This window comes from Mandrillus leucophaeus, unplaced genomic scaffold (assembly GCF_000951045.1).
Source record: "Mandrillus leucophaeus isolate KB7577 unplaced genomic scaffold, Mleu.le_1.0 Scaffold344, whole genome shotgun sequence".
NCBI lineage: Eukaryota > Metazoa > Chordata > Mammalia > Primates > Cercopithecidae > Mandrillus > Mandrillus leucophaeus.
In genome coordinates this window covers 105,871-131,178 of record NW_012103632.1, presented here as the reverse complement: position 1 = coordinate 131,178, position 25,308 = coordinate 105,871, and the positions used below count along the sequence as shown (strand labels likewise).

Genomic DNA, 25,308 nt, shown 5'->3' with positions numbered 1-25,308 from the left:
CATGTATATACAACTGCCAATTGAAACTTTCTTTAAAGATATTTGACAAGAAAGACAAACCATGTGCATAAACTGAACTCATCATTTTCCCTACAAGCATCTATTTCCTCCTGTATCTTCTATCTTATCCCACTCTAAAAAGCTAGAAGGTAAGAAAACTAGAAGCACTCTTAACTTAGGAATCATCCTTCCATATCTAAACCAATATGAAGTCTTAATGAATTATCAAAAAACTATTCTAGGCCAGGCAGGGTGATTCATACCTATAATCCCAACACTTTGGAGGGCCAATGTGGGAGGATCGCTTGAGCCCAGAAGTTCAAGACCAGCCCTGGCAACATAGTGAGACCCCCTTCTCTACAAAAAACTTTAAAAATTAGCTGGGTGTGGTGGCACACACTTATAGTCTCAGCTACTCAGGAGGCCAAGGTAAGAAGATTGCTTGAGCCTGGGAGGTTGAGGCTGCAGTGAGCTATGATTGCAACATTGTAGTCCAGCTTGGGTAAGAAAACAAGACGTTGTCTCAAAAGAAAAAAATGATAATAATTAATAAATAAATAAAATAAAAAAACATTCTAGGTGGCATTACTTTACAACATTTCTAATATGGATGAATAAATGTATGGGTAAGCTCTTATCAGACCAATCTTCCCACAGATAACAAATATACACTCTGTACTAAATATGAGGAAGAACTACCTGAAGACACTAAATAGTGAACAAGAGCAGGCCATTACTAGAGAAGAATCAGTACTTGGAAAAAGGGAACAATATGGGATAAGATTCCCCTTCTTTTTAGCCTGAGGATAGGCCCTAATACGCACCATGTACAATGGCTACAAGTCCAACATAAGAAGCAGAAGACAAGTATTGCGGCAACCACAGCTACTAGAAAGTAAGGTGGAAAATCTCAGAAAGGATGAGCCCACAATTCTATTTGTAAATGATGGTCAAATGTATGGCATGAGCAGAGTAAAGTCCAAGGAGCCCAGCTAAAGCAAAATGAACTGAAATTTTTGCCAGCCACTACATGGAACACCATGTTTTACAATCTGAGCTCAGCTAAGGCTAACTCTTTGTTTAAAAACAAACAAAACAATATTTTTTTTTGGAGGAATATAACAGAAATAACAAAATCCAGAGTTTCTGTAACATACCATTCACAATGTCTACAACATAATCCAAAATTAATATACTAAGAAACAGAAAAAGATCTTTCTTGCTGAGAATGCATAAATTGATACAGATCTCTTTGGAGATGAGTCAGATTAACAGACAAGAATTTTAAAGCAACAATTCTAACTATGCTCTAGGACAAAGACACATAAGTTTATAATGAATAAAAAGAGAAAAATCCCTGCAAAAAAACTATTTAAAAGAATCAAACAGAACATCTAAAAGAATAAATACTTGAAATAAAAGGTCTGCAATAAAAACTAGATGGGTTTAACAACAGAATGAAAAGTAAGTAAAAGTAAACATCAACCAAATCAACATCAACCAAATCAACATCTTTTTTGGAGTATTACCAAAAAAGAAAAAAAATATAGACATAAATATGCCATAGTCAACCTGCTGAAAATCAAAGATAAAGAGAAAACACTGAAAGCAAGCACAGAAAAACAACCCATTGCATTTATGCGAACAGTAATTCAAATTAACTAAGTCTTCTTAGCAGAAACAATGGGAACCAGAAGACAGTAGAATATCATTAAAGTGCTGAAATAAAAAATTTTCTACCCAGAATTCTCTATTTGGCAAAAACTACACTGCAAAAATGAAGGCAAAATAAAGCCATTTTTCAGACACAATAAAATGAATAGAATTTGTTGCCAACAGACCTGCAGATTAAGAAATGCTAAAAAGCTTCAGGCTGAAGGCAAATGAAACCAGATGGAAACACAGACTTCAAGGAAGGAATAAAGAGCAAAAAATGTGGCAAATATATGGATAAATATAGAACCTCTTTCTCCTCTAAGTTTCTTTAAAATACATATGACTGCTTAAAGCAAATATCATAACATTGTATTACAGTGTTTATAATATATGTGGAAGTAACACATAAGGATAACTATGTATAAAGAATGGGAAGAGCGTAAGGTAAATGAATCTATACAGTGGCAAGGTTTCTATATTTTACTTTCAGTGGTGCAAAATTAACCCTAAGTAGATGGTGAAAAATTAGGAATATATATTTAGAGCAACAACAACAACAACAAAAATGCAAAAAGATATAGCAAAAGTCCATAGAAAAAGTTAAATAAAATTCTTAAAAATATTGAATTAGTACAAAATAAGGTAGAGTAGGAAAGAATAAAGGTATAATCATCAAAAAGAATAAACAGAAAACATAAAGTAGTAGACTAACCTCAACAGATCAATAATTACATTAGATGTTAATGAACTGTAAACTGCAACTATAAGGCAGATATTGTTAGAATGCCTTGCATAAGAAAGTTTGATGACCTATATCACATCAGATAAAACAAACCTTAAAAACAAAACATTAATGGAAATTAAAGAGAAAAAAAGTCATGATAATAAATGAGTCAATATATTAGGAAGATCCCATAATCAAATATGCATTTAATTATATAACAGAGCTCCAAAACACACAAAGCAAAAATCTGCCAAATGAAAGGGAGAAACAGACAATTCGGCAGTTGTGAGTGTAATTGCTCTCTGTACAATTGATAGAACAACCAATCCCTTCCTTGACCACCTCTCTGCCAAAGAAAAACCAAATAGTAAAGACTCACTATCTGAACATTATCAACAACCTTGACCTCAGGCACAATGATAAAATAGTGTCCATTAGGATCAATGAACTATAAGACAAACATTTGGGTTTTTTTTAGTACACATATTATATTCAAAATATTCCAGATGTTAAGTCATAAAGTAAGTCCTACATTTAAAAGACTGAAATGACACGGCATATGTTTTTATAACTGCAATGGAACTAAATAAGAAATTGATTAAAAACAATAAAAAACCCCTCAATATTTGGAATTTAACCAATATAATTCTAAATATGCAATGGATCAAAGAAGAAATCACACATAAACTAGAAAATATTTCTAACTGAATGATAATGAAAATACAATATAACATTTGTGAGACGCAACTAAAATGCTTGGAGGGAAACAAAGTTTTAAATGTTTGAAATAGATAACAATCAATGACCTAAGAAACTAGAAATAGAGGATAAAAGTAAACCGAAAGAAAGTAGAACGTAGAAAATAATTTTTTAAATAATTAAAATAATTTAAAATAATTTTTAAAAAAATTGTGTTTTAAGGCCGGGTGCCGTGGCTCACACCTGTAATCCCAGCACTTTGGGAGGCTGAGGCGGGTGAATCACCTGAGGTCAGGAGTTCGAGACCAGCCTGGCCAACATGGTGAAACCCCATCTCTACTAATAACATAAAAAAATTAGCCAGGCGTGGTGGCAGTCACCCGTAATCCCAGCTACTTGGGAGGCCGAGGCAGAATTGCTTGAACCCGGGAAGTGGAGGTTGCAGTGAGCAGAGATCACACCATTGCACACCAGCTGGGGCAACAGAGGGAGACTCTGTTGAAAAAAACCAAACAAAAAAAAAATTGTGTTTTAAACATAAAACCAGCAGAAAAACAAAGAGCCAAAAGTTGGTTCTTTGAAAAAGCCAACAAAATTGATAAATCCCTAGTGAGAATGATCACAAAAAAAGAACACAAATTACCAGTATCATGAAAGTTATTACCACATTCATTAAAAAGATAATAAAAGAGCAACAAATTTGACAACTTACATAAAATGAACAAATTCCTAAAAAAAAATACAACTACCAAAAGTATCACAAAAAGGAAAGATAAATTCTATCAAAATTAATTGAAATAAAATTAATTCTACCAAACATTCAAGGAAGAAATAAAAATATTATAAAAACTCTTTCAGAAAATAGAAAGCACTTCCAAATTATTTTATGAAGCTAGCATTACTCTGATACCAAAACCTGGAAAAAGGCATTACAAAAACAGAAACAAAAATATTACAGACTAATATCCTATCTTTTACAAATGCAAATGCAAATTTCTTCAAAATCAAATTCAACTATTTTTTGTCAGCATTTTTCTATCTTAACTTCGTGACACATTTGATTGTATTGTTGATCCTTCCTGAAATGCTCTCTTACCCTGACTTCCAAGATATTATTCTATCATGATATTCTTTCCGTTTCTCTGATATACTTTTCCGGTTGATGATCCTTCTTTTTCCCACTTTCTTATCCCATACAGTTACATGCTACTCTGTTCGTTTGTCTTACCCTATGTTTTTTTCCTCCGAGAATTTTATAGACTTTCATATATATAATATATCATGACTGAGTAGGGTTCATCCTAGGAATGCAAGGTTGACTTAACATTTGAAATGTCAAATATAACACCATTTGTACTTTATTACTTAAAAATGTATATGAACTAATACATTTATTATGTGTCTAAAGAACAATGTACTGAGTCAAAATGCATTCAAATCCTAGGTCTACCGACCACTAGCTATGTAAGCTGAGATTAAGTTACTATCTCTGTTACTTTTTTCATCTGTAATGGACATAAGAATGGTATTGACCTCTAACATTTATAGTGAAAACTATGAGAATAGAAAAAAGTTTATAATATAAGTAACTATACAAATGTTAGCTTTTTGTGGTATATGGGATGCATCACAACTTATATTTAAGATACTTACTCAATTGTCTGTTGTTTCACATACTTATTAGTTGGAATGTGCAAGGTTCAAATCTATAATATTTGTGGTTTAAGATACTGCCCCTGACTTACAAGGCCTGGTAATCTGATAGTAATCAGGTATACTAGATCAAATCAGTAGCACAGAGCATTATTGAAGTTCATGTTTTGATAATCATAAAAATACATTATCAGTGGAAGAGGTCGGATTGAGTCTTGAAGGATGTGAGGTAAAAGGGATAACATTTTAATAGAAAAAAAAAGGCATGAATGCTAAGGGAATTTATTTGGGGAGAAGTAAAGAGAGCAGTTTGGATACAATATAACAATTAATAGCAGTTACCATTTAGTGAGTGTTTACTATGTGTGCCAAGTACTTTATATATAAGATTGCAATTATTTCTGACAATTTTATGAAGAAGGTAGTATTACCCTGATTTTATGACTATGAGACTAAAGATCAGAGAGGTTAAGTAACTTGTCCAGAGTCACACAGCTAATAAGTAGCAGAACTGAGATTTTAATCTAGGTTTCTCTGACTGTTAAGCATAAACTCTTAATCAAAAGAACATTTGAGAGCACTAAGAAGAAAAGAATGAAGACATCTGCAATGAGGCCGTTGTCAAAGCTTTGGAGGTATATGAAATTCTCTGAGGAAAAAATATATAAGGTAAGAAAAATGAATAGAGTATCATGTTCTTGTCTGGGATAAGAAAGAAGAAAGAAGAAGGATCATCAAACAAGAAAAGTAGAGGAATAAGATAAATGGATAGAATATCACAATAGAGTAATTGGGTAAGACAGCATTTCAGGAAAGGCCAAAAATATTAAATGTGCCATGAAGCTAAAGTAGAAAAATACTAATAAAAGATAGTTAATTTTGGTAGTCACATAATCAGACTGAGAATGGAGAGATGCAAATATTCTCAGTAAAGAGAAAACAATTTTTTTCTTTCTTTTTTTAATACTTGAGACAGGGTCTTGCTATGTTGCCTAGGTTGGACTTGAACTCCTGGGCTCAAGTAACCCTTATACCTCCACTTCCTGAGTAGCTGGGATTACAGGTGTATACCACTATGCCTGGCCCATAGAAATTTTCATATAAGATGATGCCTTAAACTCAAAAGAAAGGCAAAAGAAGACAGTCCATAAATTAGTTTGGGGAAAAGTGTGATTGTGAAATATATTTTGTGAAGAGATGTGGGGAGAGAGGAAGACAACAGACAAAAAACACATATATATCAATAGACTACAATAATAGATTTTTAACCCTTAGGATCATTACGTTCTAGGGAAGTGTAAAGATCCTAATTAAAAACAAATTTAACATTTAAAAAGCAAGTTACTATTCCTCTTATTTCTGGGGCAAATCCACAAACTCAACACACACACCCCTAACCTGGTTTGCTGCTTGCTTTAGTACTCTTTAAGGTAGCTGGTGGTGTTGGGAGGATCTTTGCAGGTGTATACGTATTTAAAGATACTTTTTTTCTCATTATTGGACTGGAACGTAAAGCTGTAGAGGCTGAAAAAAATAAACAAACGTTAATTTAATAATTTCCTGCCAATTATATCTTAACATCACAGAAAATTTCTTATAATTTAGTGAACCTACAAATATTCATAATAACAGAAGAAAATGGTCAAGGTAAGCTTTGCAAGGTAAATTCAGCAAAATCATCTTTTTAAATAAAAAGATAGTTCTCTTATGGCCTTAGACAAATCGATGTTTTGTTTATATTGTAAATAATAAGCATTTAAATAGTATGCACCAAAGAAATGCCAAGAAGAGAGCAACAGACTTTATCCTTTCCTGACAGAAACTGAGGTTTTTAAGGCATGGAAAAGAGCTAATGGCATAGTTTTCTTGAATGGTAACAGAGTCAGTAATCCCCTCACCAGGTGTGGTAGTTCATGCTAGAATTACAGGCATAAACTACCATGCCTGGCCAGGGACTGGGAGGATAAATTTCAACTGGCTAATATAGAAAAATAATTTGATTTATTTATTACTTACAATTTAGTTAGGCCAAGGCAGGAAGATCGCTTGACCCCAGGAGTTCAAGACCAGCCTGGGCAACACAGGGAGGCCTCATTTCTATTGAAAATTTAAAAATTAGCTGTGTCTGTGGTTCCAGCTACTCGGGAGGCTGAGGCAGAAGGACTGCTTGAGCCTGGAAGGTTGAGGCTGTAATGTGCCATAATTGTGCCACTGCACTCCAGCCTGGGCGACAGAGCAAAACTCTGTCTCGGGGGCGGGGGGGAATAAAGAGACAGAGTCTTGAACTGTTTTTCTCTAAGAAAAAATAATAATTATAGATTCGGGGATGTTTCATCTACAAATATAATGGTATACTAAACTACCATATTTAGGAATAAACTAATTAAGTTATAAGTAATAAAAGACACTATTTTCCTATATTAGCCAGTTGAAATTTAACTAAATAAGAGGGAGTGAATTTTAAAGTTGGGTTTTTCCGGCTCTCTTTCTAACTAAGACAGAGAAATTGAAAGGTGTAAAAAGGAGAAGTAGGGATAATTCTTAAGTATGGAATCCTCTAGGCAAGGACAGGCCAACGTAGGGGATATTAGGAAGAACCAATAATCAAATATGCATTATATAACAGAGCTCCAAAACACACAAAGCAAAAATCTGCCAAATTAAAGGGAGAAACAGACAATTCTGCAGTTGGGAGTGTATCCAATATATTGACTCATTTATTTATCCACTACCGGCATGAGCTTGTAGATTCCCTAAACAAAGGGAGATGCAGCGTGCTTTTGAAAATCAAGATGTGGGCTAGTTATGGCAAATGTGCCTTTGCTGGTTGACACCTACAAAGAATGATTATACATTTAACTGAGAGAGCTCAAAGTAGTTATTAATGAAAATAATCTAAGTGATAAAAAGTCCTTAAAACATCATAAAACAACATAAGTTTACTTAGCCCTTTCCTGTTTGCATATTTTTACCCTACTCTATGAACTTCCATCACTAACTTATCCTAATTAATATACCTACTCCTTTTTCTCCAACCTGATATTGTCCCTTCCCCATTGTAAGCTATCTTTTAGTATTAATATTTATTTATTTTGCCTTAGGTGAGAAAAAAAACTTGGAAGGACAGAGAATGATTAACAGTTCCTTTTCCCTTGATATAAACACCACAAAATGAATATAATTCTATGATGATATATATATATCAAGTTACAGCTTGATAACTCAGAGAACTAATTGCAAATAATATAAATATCCTATGATTTAATAAATATTATTCCTATAGTTACTCTATAAAATGCAAGATTCAAATACTTTCATCATAACTGGCACCCTATTTTCTCTGCTATTCAAAAATAATGAGAAAAATAGAGGCTTTAGAAGACCTGGGTTTTAGTCTTGCTTGACCACTAACTCATTGATTTCCTTAACTGTATCTTTCTGTGATTTTTTTCTTTAAATGGTAAAGCTGTTCTTAAGTGAAATCTTAAATTAAATAGACCAAAGCAGATACTCTGGTTGAAGCAGCTATGAAAGACACAAGTCCTAACTATTCAGCATCTTTCTCTTCCTCATGAAATTTCCACAGGCTCTTGGGAATACAGTTTGAAGACCAATGAACTAGATTATCTCTAAGGTTTATCCAATTCTATGAGCCACATTAAGTACATTTACTTTCTCATTCAGTTCTGTTAGTAACTAATTGCACGAAATTTTAAGAGAGCTAGAGGGACTGAGGTACAATTTGTATCCATGATATACAGAAGAGCTAATTAGAAATTAGCACAACCGAAACAAGAATCTAATATCCTTTGCTTCATTAATATCCTTCAGTAATATACTCTGATGAATTGAATTCACTAACCACAAAAATGAATCCATCAAAAGTATCACAAAACAAACCTTAAAATGTTATCTTTTTGTAAATATTCTACTAAAATTCTCCTTTCATAACAAACACCTCCTTACTATTTTTATTACCTTCAAATCATTCACTGCAAGTCTTCTAAAATCTAAATAGTATTGATATCTACCCCTAAATTCTTATTTACTAATTAGAATAATTCTTTAATCTGTATTTTAAGATTTCAAATCCTTTCCCCAGGGAAGCAATGAAACATCATTAAGGGTGAAGGGGTAAACTAGAATTTATTCAGGTTCTCTACTGTATTCTGAGGTAACAGCATTGTCCATTCTATCAGGTTATAGAAAATATAAAAGGAGATGACCACCTTCATTTTCCTGACTCTGACCTTTACCACTTGGAGAAGTTATTTCATTTGGAGTATTATCAGTTCTAAGAATCGGACACATATATATGCAAATTTTTAAATTAAGACCTACTTCCTAAAACCATCCCTAAAGTGAAATACTTTAGAACACTCACCAATATACATCTCTATTACTGTTAATGATTGAAAGCTGGCCTCTACTACCAAAAACGGAAGAAAACGGAAAGGTCACTACTTTGTATAAATGCAGGGGGTATCATTTAGACAGAATATAAAGAGAATAGAGCTCTCTAGAATTATACAATGTGGTGGCCCAGGAAAGAGAAGAGAGTGACGGTCAGACATAAAAGTGGCATTCATTCCGAGAGCTCTAATATCTCATTTTATTCTTGAGCAAAATTTATTTACAGCACTCAAAAAAAGAGGAATGATATACAAAGAAAGTTTGTCACTTTCTAAGATATGACTAGAATAGTAAGATTCTTAGCTCTAAGCAAAAAGCACTCTCTCCCAAAACTAATGCTTTCCAAACTGGAATTTCCAAAGTACTGAGGAATCCTACAGAGCTGAAAACGACAACTGGCAGCTGACTTCTCACACCTAAAAAGGAAGCCCTGAGCATTTCCCAAAATGATGTCCCTCAGAATAGTGCCACATGATATTTAATGTGTTACCAAAAAAGTGTTTTCTAAAAAATAAGTTTTGGAAAATCTGGGTTATACAGCCTTCTTTACAGAAGAACGTCAGCCTTTTATATGCTAATACAGCTATACCTCTCCAACAGGAGGCGGGATATAACATAGTTTCTAAAACTTATTTAACCACGAACATCTTTCCTTCAAACACACAAATTAATCTCTTCAGAATGTTTTCTGAGATACACAATTTGAAAAACTGTTGTCCTAATTTGCTGTCTTTAGTTAAAAGCTCTTTCTACTTACCAAAGGTAGTTAGGAGATGAGTGTGTATGAGTGGGTTAATGCGGACTGTTATTTTGCAGTTTTAAAAAACTTTGCTATAAAATTATATACAATAGGAATGTGAGATTTCTAGCAAACATAGTTTTAACAAAAGACCACAACCCTATATTTTGTTGATTTCTGCTGCCTTTTTTTTTTTTTGGTAAGAAAAAAAGAATTTGGCAGAGAGTAAAAAAAAGAGCTACAGTTCACATTACACCAAAGAATTCCTAATAATGTCCCTTTATACTCCTTTGTTCCCTAAACTTCTACTCATTACCACTACCTGCTTTTATGTTTTCATAATTTCTGTTATATTCGGATAGTATGTAGTGGCCCAGCAACTAAATAATAACAATGAAAGAAAAATTTCCTACAAATTTCAGGGGTCTTCCGTGGAACATCAGATGATGGAGAAGCAATGGAAGCAAGAAATTCATCCACTTGCTTTAAAGATAGGGCATTATGAAGAGTTTCTAGAGGACAAATAGATGGCACCATGGAATACAATTCAAAGCCTAGAAGAGAAAAAAACCAAAAACAAAAAATAAAAGATGGATATTTTAAAAATCAGTAATTAAAAAGGAAGACTACTGTTTAGAACTGGACAGTTTAGGTCTTTTCAATCTATCACATGCAAACACACAATATCTCTGAAGTCATGACACCAGATGCTATGCAATATGGAGCTGGAACAAGATGTGACAAAGATTTCTTTTTAAATGTAATCATGTAGTATAGCATGCACACAATTTCATTCTATATTGGTAAAATCTAAGAATAATACTTTAAAAACCTAGGGAAAAAAAAACAAAGAAATACAAGTTTTCAGTTTTTATTTTTTGAAGTCAGGTCTATTCAGTGGGTGAATAAGCTGATGCCACATGATGTATACCTGATGCCAGGATGCTAACAGTAAGTTCTTGTTGAAAAATTATATAATTACTTGTGAATAATTTTTTTAGATACTTTTCCAGGCGTGCCAAGACCAATGACACTCTCTAATATGAGCCCAAAACAACATTCATTCATTTCATGCTGGAATAAAAATTCCAAAACGTATTTCACCTACCTTTACTGTATTAACACATAATTATATTACTAGGAATCACTGGCTGTGTAAAGTTAGGTCAAGTTAAAAGCAATACAAAATACAAATATGATCCTATTTTTAACAATGGCACAGAAATACAAAAATTTCATGAAACAACCATGCAAATATGTATTAATACCATCACTGAAACAAAAGCACTTAAATACACAGTTTATGTTTTCAAACAAATAGGATATAGGTTATTCACTTTTTAAAAAAAGAAAATTGCCTGTTTATTTAAACTTTATTCAACTGAATGGCTTTTAAAATTGCTTTCATATACTGTTAAAAATAACGAGTCTTTCTGCATCTACTCTTCTAAAAATCCAAACAAATTTCCCCCAGTTAAATACCTATAATACTCAAATAAAATTTTCTATCAAGTCAAATATCATTAAAAGTAAAAATTAACCTCAGACTGCAAGACTCTTTGCTTCAATAGGTGTGTGCTCATTTTTAAATTGACTGATGTTTGATTTATTTAAATATTGAAGGAAATATTGACTCAAGAACTGCCTAATTCTCAGTTAGAATAAGGAAACTTTGGTTAAAAGAGAATCTAATCTTCCTAGGAAGATAACCAAAGGACTTGCAAAACTGGTATGTCTGATTTTCAGGTACAAACCAAAGCATGACAGAACATTACACATATTTTGAAAACAAAAACAAAAACAAAACTATACCATAACAGCAGCTAAAGCACCTAAATTAAGCACTAAAGAAATTAGGCTTGCACAACTGTTACATTTTTTAGAAGTACAAGATTCATGCAAATGAGCGCAAACCCTTTCTTTGCATTACACTAAACTTAACGATGAGATCTTTTCTTCTTTCCTCACAAGGTTTATATATCTTTTATAGCAATTATTTTATTTCATTTGCCTGCTAGATTTTATAACAGGCAAATGACAATATAATTAAGTTCCTCTAGACTACATTTTTTTCCACTTATCTTTAGTAAACTTTTCCTTTGATGCACAATGAAAGGGTTAGCGCAGCAATTTAAAAAGCCACCCTGCTGACATGTTTAGAAGCTATAAAAACATACCACTGGAGCCTAGAAATTCCACAGAGGAAACGGACCAGCACCTATAGAGGTGTAGGTGTTCTGCACAGAGGCCCAGAAAATAAGGTAAAGCACTGTCAGAAGGTACTTGTTTCACCATGTTCCTTGAACTAAAGATGAAGGGAGGGGTAAGTCCATGATATGTGTTAAAGATGGAAATAACATGAAAGTTAGGGGAAATAAAAAGTAAAACGAAGAGTCAAATGACAATTTGTAAGACAGATAAGACAACACAGTATTAAAAAAGGAAAAAAGGAAACCTTAAAACTCAAAATAAATATTTGTAGAATTGAAAGGAATGCATCTCATATGCATTTATATGTGCGGAAAATCCACATTTTTTTAAAAAGAGCCTAAACCAAAGGAATATAAAATTACTCTATTTTCTATTAAAATTAACAGAAATATTTTTAATTTTTAGAACCTTCAGTTAAACACAGATTCTCCTAGATAATAATACCTCGAATACTGGTTTTAAACACATAGCATTCAGTACAAAAACTATGGTCTTAAACCTGCAATGTCTCTTCTTAGAATTTTTGTGGCTTCTGTTTTTCTTGTGACTTCTGTGTTTCTTCTAAGAGGTTCTTAGGCATGCGGGTTCTTTAGAAGCTGCAGCTGTATCAAATAAGAATCACTTTCTTCAAAAAGTAGCATTTAAACAGCTACAATGAAGGGAAAGTACATTAAGCTTTAAGGCTAAATTTTTACTTGTTGAGGATGAGATCTTCTTATTCCACCTTCAAGAATTATTAGTGCAATGTTATTTAGACGTGTTGTTAAAGGATCCAGAACGGGGAGAATGACCATAAACTTGTGTTGAATCCTTTAGCTTCATAAAAGTTTCTGAAAGATCTGACTTGAGTTTTTGAAAGACTTACTTGCAGTTAAAAAGAAAAAGAGTTCCAGGGATAAAAGTATCTTCATTCCATGTGTAATACAAGCAAAAATCTGTAAGTTTTCTTTTAAATTCTTTGATCCTGAATTATTGTAAAATGATCAGTAAATATTCCCTCTTGCTCCACAATATCAAGGTCTATGTTAGATGTTATAATGCTGCAATAATTCCTTTTACAAATAATGGTCATGAAAAACTTTCCTATTCAGCCTGAAAAATGGAATTTAACAGAATTGGGTTTCTAGATCTTAACTTAATCTTCCTCTTATTAGGAGCCCTCTAAATTTTAAGAAAAGCAGCGGTACTAAAAGGAATTGGTTGCTTGATAATAGCAAACCACATTGCTACACAAGAACAAAGTGAATGCTGGACAAAGTTTTCAGAGTGCTCCAGACCAAATAGGGTTTTGCTTTAGGAAAATAGCCAGGAACAGACGATGTTATACAGAGAAATATGCATCACCAGGTGCCCAAGAATTTTTCAAAGACACATCTTATTTGGCTATTTGACATGGGTGACTCTGTATATTTGTTTAACTATCTCAATAAAACAACCATATGATCAGAAAATTAGGAAGAAAAAAGTTATTGAGAATTAAGAAAAATTAAAGAATACTAATTGAAATTTAAAAATTTGTGTAGACTGATCATCTGAGAAATTAGAAGAAATTTTCAGGTGTTAATTTAGCATTAAAACTCATCATCATTGTGGTCATTTAAAAGTTTGATGAGTAATGTTAAATTACTATATAAATTACAGCTGAAAAGGGAGCTAGACAGTATCAATAATTTGGGTGAATAACAAGTTGGAATTGTATGCCAATTGATAATAAGGATGAAGAAATGAATGATACTGTATACCCCACATTTTGAAATAAAATAAAAATAAAAAAGGGATGAAGCAGGGGAGTATCTTTTAAAATAAAAGCAAAACGTACCATTGGTTGGGTGTCGAGCAAATGAGATAGAAAACCTTTTAACAGCAGAACCGCGTGTGGCGTCTAAGAAAGAGAAAAACAGGTACCTGAAATTCGTAACAGCTACAAAAAGAAGAACACTTAAAAGAAAGAAGGGAAAAACAAATATATGAGGTTAGAAAGGTGGCATGCAGAAGGGACAATGACAGAAGGTAATAAGGCAAATATTGGTTAAAAGAAGTTAACTAGCTTGATGACAGAGGAAAAGTGTCAAATGAAATATACAAAAGAAAGAAAAGCAAGATGAGCTGGCAATTCTGGTAAATCCATGTTTTACTGTCTAAAATAAATGTGTTGATAAATGAGAAACTGTTTTAAATAAAGATGATCCTGAAAGAGCTAGAACCACTACTCTTAACAAAAGGGACACGCTTCCATGAGCCTCAAAAAATTCTGAATATTAAAACTTAAGGTATATTAACAACATTAAGAGGATCTCCTTCAGCTAGGGATCCTAAAATATTCTCATCCTGTGTTTATTTTTATAAAAATATTGCCAATATAATATTGTCCTCTACTTATAAACATTCCACTCACTTTAATTAGCTCAATAAGTAAAATAAGTGTTAACAATAAATAAAAGTTTAAAAGATCAAAGAAACACTTGTTCTTTATAATATAGATTATAAATTATCTAAAAGAAGAATACACACAATACTATTTTCCATTTCAACAAACTTATCGTACAAGTACTCTAAACCTAACTACAATTAACTGTCTGATGAAACATGGATCCAAGTTGTAGGTAACAGAGAGCACTGATAGTCATTTAGGCAAAAGATGACAGGATTTCACTCGAATCAGTCAGTGGCCTTAGATTTGCCTTTGAGAAATACTGCTCATGGGTGTGTGCTTGGGTGTAGATATGAATCTGTGTGTGCATGTGTGCACATACCATCTATGCAGCCAGAAGAGGTCAGCTTTTTACGATGAGTACGAGCATAATCCTGTAGGTTAGGTGCGCTTGAAGAACCCCCGAGCACCGAGGTGCTAAACAGGCCCGCACAGTGAGACCCTGATGGGAGTTAGAGAAAATACATACACAACGGGTGTTCTTCCATTCACATTGGGAATTCATGCAGCATGCAATTAACATGGCTCTTACCACATATAAGGCAACTTTTGGAAGTGCCTTGAACAGGCTCACAATATTCTTGTAATTTCCTAATGATGTCAGTTTTAATACAATACTTCTAAACACCACTATCATTTATCATAGGTACAAATGGGGTAATTTAACATTGGACAAAATGTTATCTTTGAGAAAAAAAAAATGTCCATACAATAATTAGACATATACATCCTAAAGTATTAAAAACACTGCCATAAAAATAACTTAGGACAAGAAAGAACTCTGTTAATCAATTCCCAAGGGCAAGCCATATTTAAAACAAAAAAACCAAAAAAACCTCAAAAACCTCTCCTAGCACAAATTAAGTCATATAAAATCAGTATTTTTAATGTATATTTATAAACGACAAATCTTTCCTGATGCCCCTGAATTAAGAATTACTACTCTTTCTTATGAAATAAAGTATATCAAAATTTATTTATTTGTGAGAAGACCAGGTTCTTTTCAGTCATTCAAGGCCTAAATCACTTTACTTAACAAATGACTTAATATCTTAATTAATAAGACCCCCAATGAAAAACATTACTAGCAAATAAAACAGTCAGTATAAACTGATGCTCAATTTGTAGCAAAAGTTTTTACATCCAAATAACACTTTTATCACTGGGGAAGGATTAAATAAATTTCTATCAAATATACTATGATACATCAATAAGAAGGAGTAATATATAAATTTCTATAAATATACTGTGGGAATATTAAAAACTATCATTACAAGCTATATGAAATTAACTAAAGAGAGATCCTCAAGTATGTAGGCATCAACACAGTTCATACACTTAGTACAGAGATCACAGTACATACATAAACTTACAATGAGATCTGTTTATGCCTTTATTAAACCTATCAGGACAACTATTTACAGAAAATAATATGCCACTATCTCATAGTTTATCAACCATGAGCTTTAAACCAAATGACTTTAGAAAGGTCTTTTCCAATGTTGCTTTGAGTGTTAGCAAAGAACCAATTATGTTCTATAGGTTAATAAAGACTGAGAGTGCCACTGTGCATTAGTTTTGCTTGGTTTTCCTTATGAGCTGCTCAAAGGAAAATTAATATATTCATATATGGTTTGAAGTATTCCATACTTTAAAAATATTTTCAGTCAGAAAAATGGAAAGTTCCTTTCTGCATGCAATAGCATCTTTTCATCTTTATCAACTGGGAAAATGACATTTCCTTCATAAATTAACTTACAGAGTACAAGATTAAAAACTAGCATTGGCAAGTTAACTAAGTGGTTATCACTGCAGGCATTCAAAAGGGTTATGCAACAAAACTGAATGCTATCTCTTCTTCATTTTATCAAAACTATATTTTGAGTTATACAACTCAACATTTCTGAATTAGTACACATCAAATAAAAACTACAGCATAGCATTTGGTCATGCTTTCACCAAAGAGTTTTACATGTGTGCACAATAGTGAGTTTAAGAAGGGTATGGAACACAATTTCCTTTACACCACATACCTACAGTAGGATTCTGCTTCTGTTCCACAAGAGTTCTCGGTGTTCGCAGGTAATTAGCATTTTCAGATACAACCTGCATAAGGAATCCAAAGTAAATGAAGTAAAACAGTAAAATAAATTAAAAAGTCCACACTTCATATGCAGCCTGTTCCAGACAGACAAAGGTTAATAAGCTGTATGATAAATATTAGTAGAAATACATAAAACATGAAAGATCATGCAAGATCCCCTTTTGAAGGGAGTCCATTTCATGAGGTCCTTGCAATGAAGTGGTGCGAAGCAGGCATTCAGAATGAAACATCATGTACGAAACAAGACAGATGAAAAGAAGCAATTAAGAGATTGATATAATTTCACTGTTAAAAGAAGCCAAATGCCCACTCTTAAACAGCTCCTGTATTTGAAGGGGGAAAAAACAACTACAAACAAAAGAAAGGGCAGACAGAGACTCTTGAGATCACCATACAATTATTGATCCATGCATGGGCTTTATCAGAGTAACCTTTAAATATTCACAGCCTTAATGGATACCATAATCCCTTTTCCTATAATCAAATGCATTATATTTCCAAAAGGAAATTGCTGAAATTATCAGAAACCTCATGTGTGACAGTAGACCTTCCAACATAATAGAAATCATGTATATTTTAAGTTTCCAAATGTCATCACGGAAAGTCCTTCTGAAGTAATTTTATTTTGACACATATTGTTGATGGGCACATATGCAATTGTTCCCTCTTAAAGAGAACATTAAAATATTATACAGTCCAAAGAAAAACAGACTGTATGTATTCCTTAAATTAGATACTTCCAAATAATAGAATAATGAGGAAGAAAATTATCAATATTTGATATATTCTGCTAATTAAAACTGGGCCACACAAATTCTGGTATTTTCAAAAATGTTTACATTCTCAGCAAATTCCAAATTGAATCTAATTTTTTCAAATATGGAAGAAAATCTTAATACATTTTCTTACAATCAAATTACATAATTTGTTTCTGAAAGTTTTAAAAGACAAGTCAAAAAGAAAGATTTCTTTCATTTTTAAATAATTTTGTTAATAAGGTAAAATTCCAGGAGAATAACATTTATTGATTGTTTTTAAAATCCTGGATATTTGGAATCTTCTCACTAAAAATACTAAACACATGCCATGGAAGTGATTTCTTTCCCTCGAATATTGGCAGATATCATAAGTATTTTTAAATGAACTCAAAATTAAAAAACCGAAGGATTTACTCTGATGTGAAATACAAGGGATTAGATGTCCTCAAAGACAGCTGTTTGTTGCTCTGAATGCAGGGAGGAAAAATGTTTAATGAAGTAAAGTTTAAAAACCTGTTGCCATGAGCCAAAAATACTGGATGTGAAAGCCAATGATTTGGGGGAGACAGGGGAAGAAGTGATTTGTTCCCCTGATCTGCGTCTTCGACGCCCAGTACCCACACCACTGGTATAATGCAGCCAGGTACCAGTACCCTCTGGGCTAGACACACTCAGGGGGCTCTCTTCCTGGAAGTGAGAAAGGGGGCAAAAAAAAAAAAAAAAAAAAAAAAAAAAGCAGAGCATGCGAAGTTAGATACAACAGAGCCAAATGATCAGAAAGAAAAAAAAATACAGTTTGTTTGTATTTGCTTATTAATTTTTTTAAAAAACTATTAAACAGCAATTTGGGAGCCAAATATTTCACTATTTGAGAATTTGATAGGAATGACTAATAAATCTAATTGCATGTGATAACAATTATGGAAATATTTTATTACATTAAAAGACATAAAATACTTATACTGCTTCATAATTGTCCCTTCCCTGTTAAAACTGGAAATATTTTAGTAAGTTTCTTTTTTAGCAACTTTTAAAATATAAAGGTTTTCTGCTTAACTTTAGATATTCAAAGATTTTGTCCTATTTTGGGTGAATTTTTCAACCCAAGGCACTAAAGAATTGTGCAAAGGGTCAAAGGGATTTCAAGATACATAACTTAGAAAACTAAATCTGTCTGCCTGACATATTTAAAAAGTTCAGAGATCATAAGATGGACTCAAATTGCACCTGTTTATACTTTCAAGCTATCTATTTGCCCCCTCCAGAGATTATTTACAGATTTAGTAGGCAAAACATGCAGCAAACATTCTCATTATACATGTTTGCATGTTCAGGTTTCAGAGAGTGAGGACAGAGTAAAATCTACTTGCACAAAATGAAGAAAACAGTCTTTTTCTCTGTGTGTCTTTTGGAAGTACAAACTTCTGATATCCATGGAGATGATGGACGCTGGAAAAAGTCTTCAAGATTTTACTTGAGTAATTTACCTTATGGAAGTAAAAGTTTAGCATGGCATAGAAATAATCTCTTGAAATCAACGAAGTATTTATGAGAAAAAGGTTTATAAATGTGTTTTGTGTTTTAAAGATTAACGAGGACAGTGCTTTTGTTAGAGGTTTTATAAATATAGATAAGTTGCAAAATGAAGATTTACAATACATTTTGCTGTATTCAGTGTTATATAGGCTTTTTGGAGGGCAGAGGAGAGGCTTTAATGGTGAAATTCTGAATAATTTGATTAACTATAGATTGCTTATTCAATAACACATCAAAATCACTGCACTCACACAAATAGTAGTATAGGTTATATTAATTAACATAGCTTATGTCCCAAATTTTCTAAAACTAAGGATACTTGAACATAATCCCAGATTTTTCATTTTTTCCATTAAGTTATAATAGTACAAATAATTCCAAGTTCTATAATTGTTAAACACCCTCTTTTATAACCGTCTTCTTTTGTAATTAAAATATCACATTCAAGGGAATCTTAATGACTATATAATTTCCATTATAAAGTTATAAGGATCTACTTTATGGACAGATTTTTGCCTATACAAAATTGTCAAACTGGAGCACATATACTTTTGAACTTTCAGAATCATAAAACACATATATTTGCATAATTTGGGGCTGTAGAAATGAGCACAATTCTTTTTGTTGTTTTTATTCTCACCTATCAAATGCTAAAAAATGTTATACCTAATTCTTCAGACTTGGCATATTTAAATAATTCTTTTTTCTAAAAGTTGATGGTTATATCTTAATTTCTTCCTTTACACATACATATATATATATGTATGTATATATATGTGTATATATGTATGTTTGTTTGTTTATTTATTTTTTGAGACAGAGTTTCGCTCTGGCTGCAGTGCAGTCAGGGGCAATCTCGGCTCACTGCAACCTCCACCTCACAGGTTCAAATGGTTCTTCTGTCTCAGCCTCCTGAGTAGTTGGGATTACAGGCCCACACCACCATGCCCAGCTAATTTTTATATTTTTAGTAGAGACAGGGTTTCACCATGTTGGTCAGGCTGCTCTCGAACTCCTGACCTCAGGTGATCCAGCCACCTCGGCCTCCCGTAGTGCTGAGTTTACAGGTACGAGCCACTATGCCAGGCCCCTCTTCCTTTACACTTTTACTAGAGCATTTAGAAAACAGTTATAAGCACTGACTTCAATCAGTGTTGGGAGAATCATCCTGCGGAAAATAGAGATAACCTCAAATACAACTTATTTAAAGTATTAAAAATGTATACAGGAGCTAAAGCTTTAATTAACAAGCTTCATTCTAACTGTTCAACTTTCCTCTTAAATGTTACTTTATTAATTATTTAAATGTTTTCCTATTAGAGAGCATAATAGTTATTTTAGCCTATTTATAGATCTTAATATAAAGGTAAAATTTTCAATTATATTATCAAATATTCAAATTCCTACATAGACTTTGCAATTAGGCAAACAATTTGGAATTTCATTTCTTTACCTATAGTATCACTTGAATCAGTTATTGCTAAAGCATCTCCAGCAAATGCTGTCTACTTTTTTTTTTTTTTTTTGAGATGGAGTCTTGGAGTCTTGCTCTGTTGCTCAGGCTGGAGTGCAGTGGCGTGATCTTGGCTCACTGCAAGCTCCGTCTCCTGGGTTCACATCATTCTCCTGCCTCAGCCTCCCGAGCAGCTGGTACTACAGGTGCCGCCACCACACCAGGCTAAGTTTTTTTATATTTAGTGGAGACGGCGTTTCACCATGTTAGCCAGGATGGCCTCAATCTCCTGACCTCGTGATCCACCTGCCTCGGCCTCACAAAGTGCTGGGATTACAGGCGTGAGCCACTGTGCCCGGCCTGCTCTCTACTTTTAACTAAAATTATTCTTGATCCATTAAATCAGGCTTTTAAAAAAATGTCTTTATTGAAGATTAACCTAATGTAAATATTCCTAATATAACAAGACAAAAAAAAGCATTCATTTTTCAAGTTCCTAGAAACAGCTTATTTTATATTTGCATTCTTTTTTATGAAAACTATATGTAAAGCTCAACATTCTAAAACTAATCTATTGTTGAACTGCCTCTATGTTTTTTGTAATTTATTTTAAAAATAGATTAAATAACATTTAAAAATTTGCTGGTTTCTCAAGCTCCACAATTAAAGCTGTATTTTCTTTTCTGCTTTATTAAAATATAGTTAGTTTATTTTATGAAAAATGTGTTCTGATACATATACTTACATCATTTGTAGCCATCTTCCTAGATCTTGGAAGTGGAGACTTCCTGTGTATATGAATTGGCTCTGATACCATTGGTTTAAACAATATCACAGCTCGATCAACCTCATCTCTTTTAGAAGTATGTGGTTCATCATCATTATCAGTTTTAAAAGGTCTCCTGCCTTCATTCTGTGAGCAAAGAATATAAAACACTTCTATTCAGATTTAAGAAATATCTTCTGATGAACAGATTCAACTACCACTGGTAGAGGTACTTGAAATACATAAACAAGTTTGTTTACTCAGATGAATGAACATTAACTGAACTCTTCTAACAGCTGAGTATTATGCTGTGTACTATGAGGGAAAAGGCAGAGTCTCTGAGTTCAAAAATACATACATTCTATGGAGAAATTAAACAGTAAAATGGCAATTAAAAAAACCACATAAGACAAAGTGTTTAATTACATTTCATCAAGTGCAAGAATAAACAAACAATAATAATAAATGACAGAAAGAAATAATAGAGATGAGCTTTGTTATATAGGAGTCTCATCATCCTAAGCATGAACTAAACAGCATTTGTATTTATAAATTTTAGACTATTTAAATATATTCCAAATATTTCTAATAAATGTGATAACTGCATTAAAAGTAACTATCATTCAATGACTCATTGAGCATTTACTAAGTGTATACCGTGTGCCATGAATTGTACTAAAATATCCAACTGTAAGACAATGCAGGCCGGGAGCGGTGGCTCACGCCTGTAATCCCAGCACTTTGGGAGGCTGAGGTGGGCAGATCACGAGGTCAGGAGATCGAGACCATCCTGGCTAACACAGTGAAACCCCATTTCCACTAAAAATACAAAAAATTAGCCGGGCGTGCTGACGGGTGCCTGTAGTCCCAGCAACTCGGGAGGCTGAGGCAGGAGAATGGCGTGAACCCAGGAGGCGGAGCTTGCAGTGACCGGAGATCGTGCCACTGCACTCCAGCCTGGGAGACAGCCAGACTCTGTGTCAGAAAAAAAAAAAAAAAAGACAATGCATATATTAGGCCACAGTAATACAGTAAAACACATATTTCAAAGCAGTAAGAATGGACAAACTAAAACTAAATGCAACTACATTGCTGAATCTCCTAAACATAATATTGGCCAAAAGAAAATAAGCTGAGTACATAAAAACCCTCATCAAATTAAGGGTTACAGAGAATAAAAAGGTACTTTTTAAATCAAATAAGGGATATCTAAAACTTGAAGGGATCATTACAGTTAATAATAAAACACTCAAAGATAAGAATGTCCACTATCACTAAATCTATTCATCATTCATAGATGATGTTATGATCATATACATAAAAAATCCAAATGACTCTAAGGGTAAATTATTAGAATGAATAACAGTATATATTAAGTTATACATTTGCTACTTATAAAATTTTTATACAAAACTGAGTTAAAATTTAATATGACAACAAAAAATGAAATTTAAATAAATCATAAAAGAAATTTAAATTTATCATAAATAAATTTATGATAGCATAAAAAACTATAAAGGAACTAGGAATTAATCTGACAAAGATGGTATAAGACAATTATTTGGTGCAAAAGTAATTGTGGTTTTTGCTATTATGTTTAATGAAAAAAATCATGATTTTATCAAAAAATATATAGTTAAATAAATTCAGAAATATACCAAGTCCTTAGACTAGAAGACCCAATACTGAAAAAGTATCATTTTTTTTCCAAATTGATCTGCAGAGTAATGGTAATCTCAACCAAAATCTCAAAGAGTCTTTTCAGGATATTATAAAATGATTATAAAATTTATATGAAAATGCATGAAACATGAAATATTCAATATAATCTTTAAGAACAACAAGGCTGGAGGAATTCTGTACTCAATATCAATATTTATTATAAAGCTATAATAATTAAGACTGTGGTACTGGTAGAGAGAGAAACAGAGTAATCAAGTAAGACTAAAAGTTCAGAAACCAACCAATCAAAATACACGTACAATACATGTCTGCAGTATCATGTGTAGTACTATAGGCAGCAGAAAAAAGATGAACTCTTGAATCTATGATACTGGGGCTTAGTTATTCATAGAGCAAAGACAACAAAACTGGACTGCACATCACATGTACCATATCCAAAAAAGTCAATTTCAGTGAATTAAAGGTTTAAGGTTATCCATTCTAAACACGGCCTTAAAATTCAAATAATCTAAACAAAATATAAAATTCCTAAGTATTCCAATATGCATAAAAGTGTTGTCTATACAAATCACACTTTAAAAAATTTAAGCCATTTTCCTACTTAGTAGTTGAAATAAGAATTATTTATAGTACATTATAAAAATCTCTTACAGAAACCTCATGAAAATCTAGAACCACAGTAACTAAGCACTGAGAGTTCCACCTTCGTTACCTCTCTGGAAGCTGGTCTATATCCGTAGCCAGATGGTAAATTTTTGTCTTCTTCACAACCTTTGGCTCCTGGACTAAAGTGTAATTCAACATGAAAGCGTTCCTCTGAGGAAAGATCCTAAGAAATATGAAAGAACATTTTCAAAATGAGAAACTTTAAGCTCTTTATTTATGTCTGGTAAAACACAAATCAAGAGCTCTGTTTACCTTATTAGGATCCTCATAAAGCATGATAACAATCTGAGTCATGTAGTTGAGCTCATTGACAACATTTAAATAATCCATAGCTCTTTTCCACTGTTCATCCTTTGATTCCTGAACAAAAGATACATGTGGTAAGCATTTTCTCAAACTGTTACTTGAAAGTCACTTTACTGTCACTATGGTAGCTTGTTTAATCCTAGTGATACCACATAAAGTGAATACTTACTATATGCACAATTTTTAAAAATAATTCCACTACATTTAAAAATCTTACTAACTTATTTAAGCTTGTTTTGGTAAAATATGTCTAAACTCTCTACAAGTTTGAGTATCCCTAACTTGAAAATTCAAAATCCAAAATGCTCCAAAATTCAAAACTTTTTGAGCACTGACATGACACTTGAAGGAAATACTCATTGGAGAATTTTGGGTTTTCAAATTAGGCATGCTAAACCAGTGCAAATATTCCAAAATCCAAAAACAATTCTAAATTCCAAAAAACTTCTGGTCTCAAGCATTTCAGATAAGAGATATTCAACTTATATTAGAAGTTCTAGTAGTAACCTTTTTTTAACTGCTTATACAAAATGAAAAATAAAGAATTTCTTGAAACATGACAAACACTACTGAATTCTGAGGGTAAGAGACAGTTTTTAACTTTGTTCAGTTCCAAAGTACCTAGTATAGTATCATGTTTCATAACCACAGAATACTATCCTATAACAGGAATGCTATTTTTTCCCACCATCATATATAGTTCATGTATGCGATATAAGCCTATCAATAAATATCCCTATTACACTGAAGTGATATTCAAAAATCAGCAGAAGGAGGCATATGCAAATTCTATTGATCTTACCATCTCCTTCACCATTCCTCCATCTTCATTCTGAGAATCATTGGTCTTTAAACATGTAATCATAGAGCATCAGAACTGAAAAGGATCTTAGAGAACATGTACTACAAGCATTCAAAGTAGAAAATTATATCTGAAAAGGCAAAACTACTCAAAGTCTATAGTCAACAATTAACAGGATCTACTTAAATTATATGTACATCACAGATAAATTTCCTTTGCTGTATACTATGTAATTACATTACAAATATATAAAAGCACATTTCCTTTTTGTATACACTAAGAGTATACAATATTAAGAACTTTAGTACAGAATGCATCTTGTTTTAAAAGCAAATTATAAGATCACACATTGACTGTATGTTTTTTAAAATTCAGCATGTATTTTATTTCTATTTTAGACGTTACACATTCCATGTGTATGTGTGTGTGCACATGCATGTGTGCAAGTTTAGGAGGTAATATGTGAAAAGATGTATTTTTTTCAAAATTGATAAGGGAAAACATAAATTAGCATTACTGAGCTTCACTAAATGTAAAGTTAGCACAAATGATGAGTTTAAATACTGAAAATTTTCATTAGGTGAAGAGATAATTGATCTTGTGATTTTGTGATACTCCAGTATTAAGAGCACCATCTAATGTCTAACTCAGTGTTGCAGTTATAGATTTTGCTAGGTCTTCTCTAATAAATAGATAAAATTAAGCCAT

At 32.6% G+C, this 25,308-nt stretch overlaps 1 protein-coding gene across 2 annotated transcripts in view; it reads right to left on the bottom strand.

The window, feature by feature from the left end:
• Positions 1 to 25,308, bottom strand: part of PPIP5K2 (diphosphoinositol pentakisphosphate kinase 2) — a 76,716-nt gene that overhangs the window by 2,031 nt on the left and 49,377 nt on the right. The window contains exons 22-32 of one of the 2 annotated variants that reach the window (XM_011989023.1): positions 24,601 to 24,645; positions 23,745 to 23,852; positions 23,539 to 23,655; positions 21,123 to 21,290; positions 17,902 to 18,075; positions 16,560 to 16,632; positions 14,849 to 14,968; positions 13,915 to 13,977; positions 12,062 to 12,121; positions 10,298 to 10,438; positions 6,131 to 6,256 (exon numbers count right to left, since the gene is read on the bottom strand). In XM_011989023.1, the coding sequence (XP_011844413.1) occupies positions 6,131 to 6,256; positions 10,298 to 10,438; positions 12,062 to 12,121; positions 13,915 to 13,977; positions 14,849 to 14,968; positions 16,560 to 16,632; positions 17,902 to 18,075; positions 21,123 to 21,290; positions 23,539 to 23,655; positions 23,745 to 23,852; positions 24,601 to 24,645 (1,195 nt within the window). The remainder of the gene's footprint in view (positions 1 to 6,130; positions 6,257 to 10,297; positions 10,439 to 12,061; positions 12,122 to 13,914; positions 13,978 to 14,848; positions 14,969 to 16,559; positions 16,633 to 17,901; positions 18,076 to 21,122; positions 21,291 to 23,538; positions 23,656 to 23,744; positions 23,853 to 24,600; positions 24,646 to 25,308) is intronic. The other variant, XM_011989024.1, reaches the window with a different exon arrangement.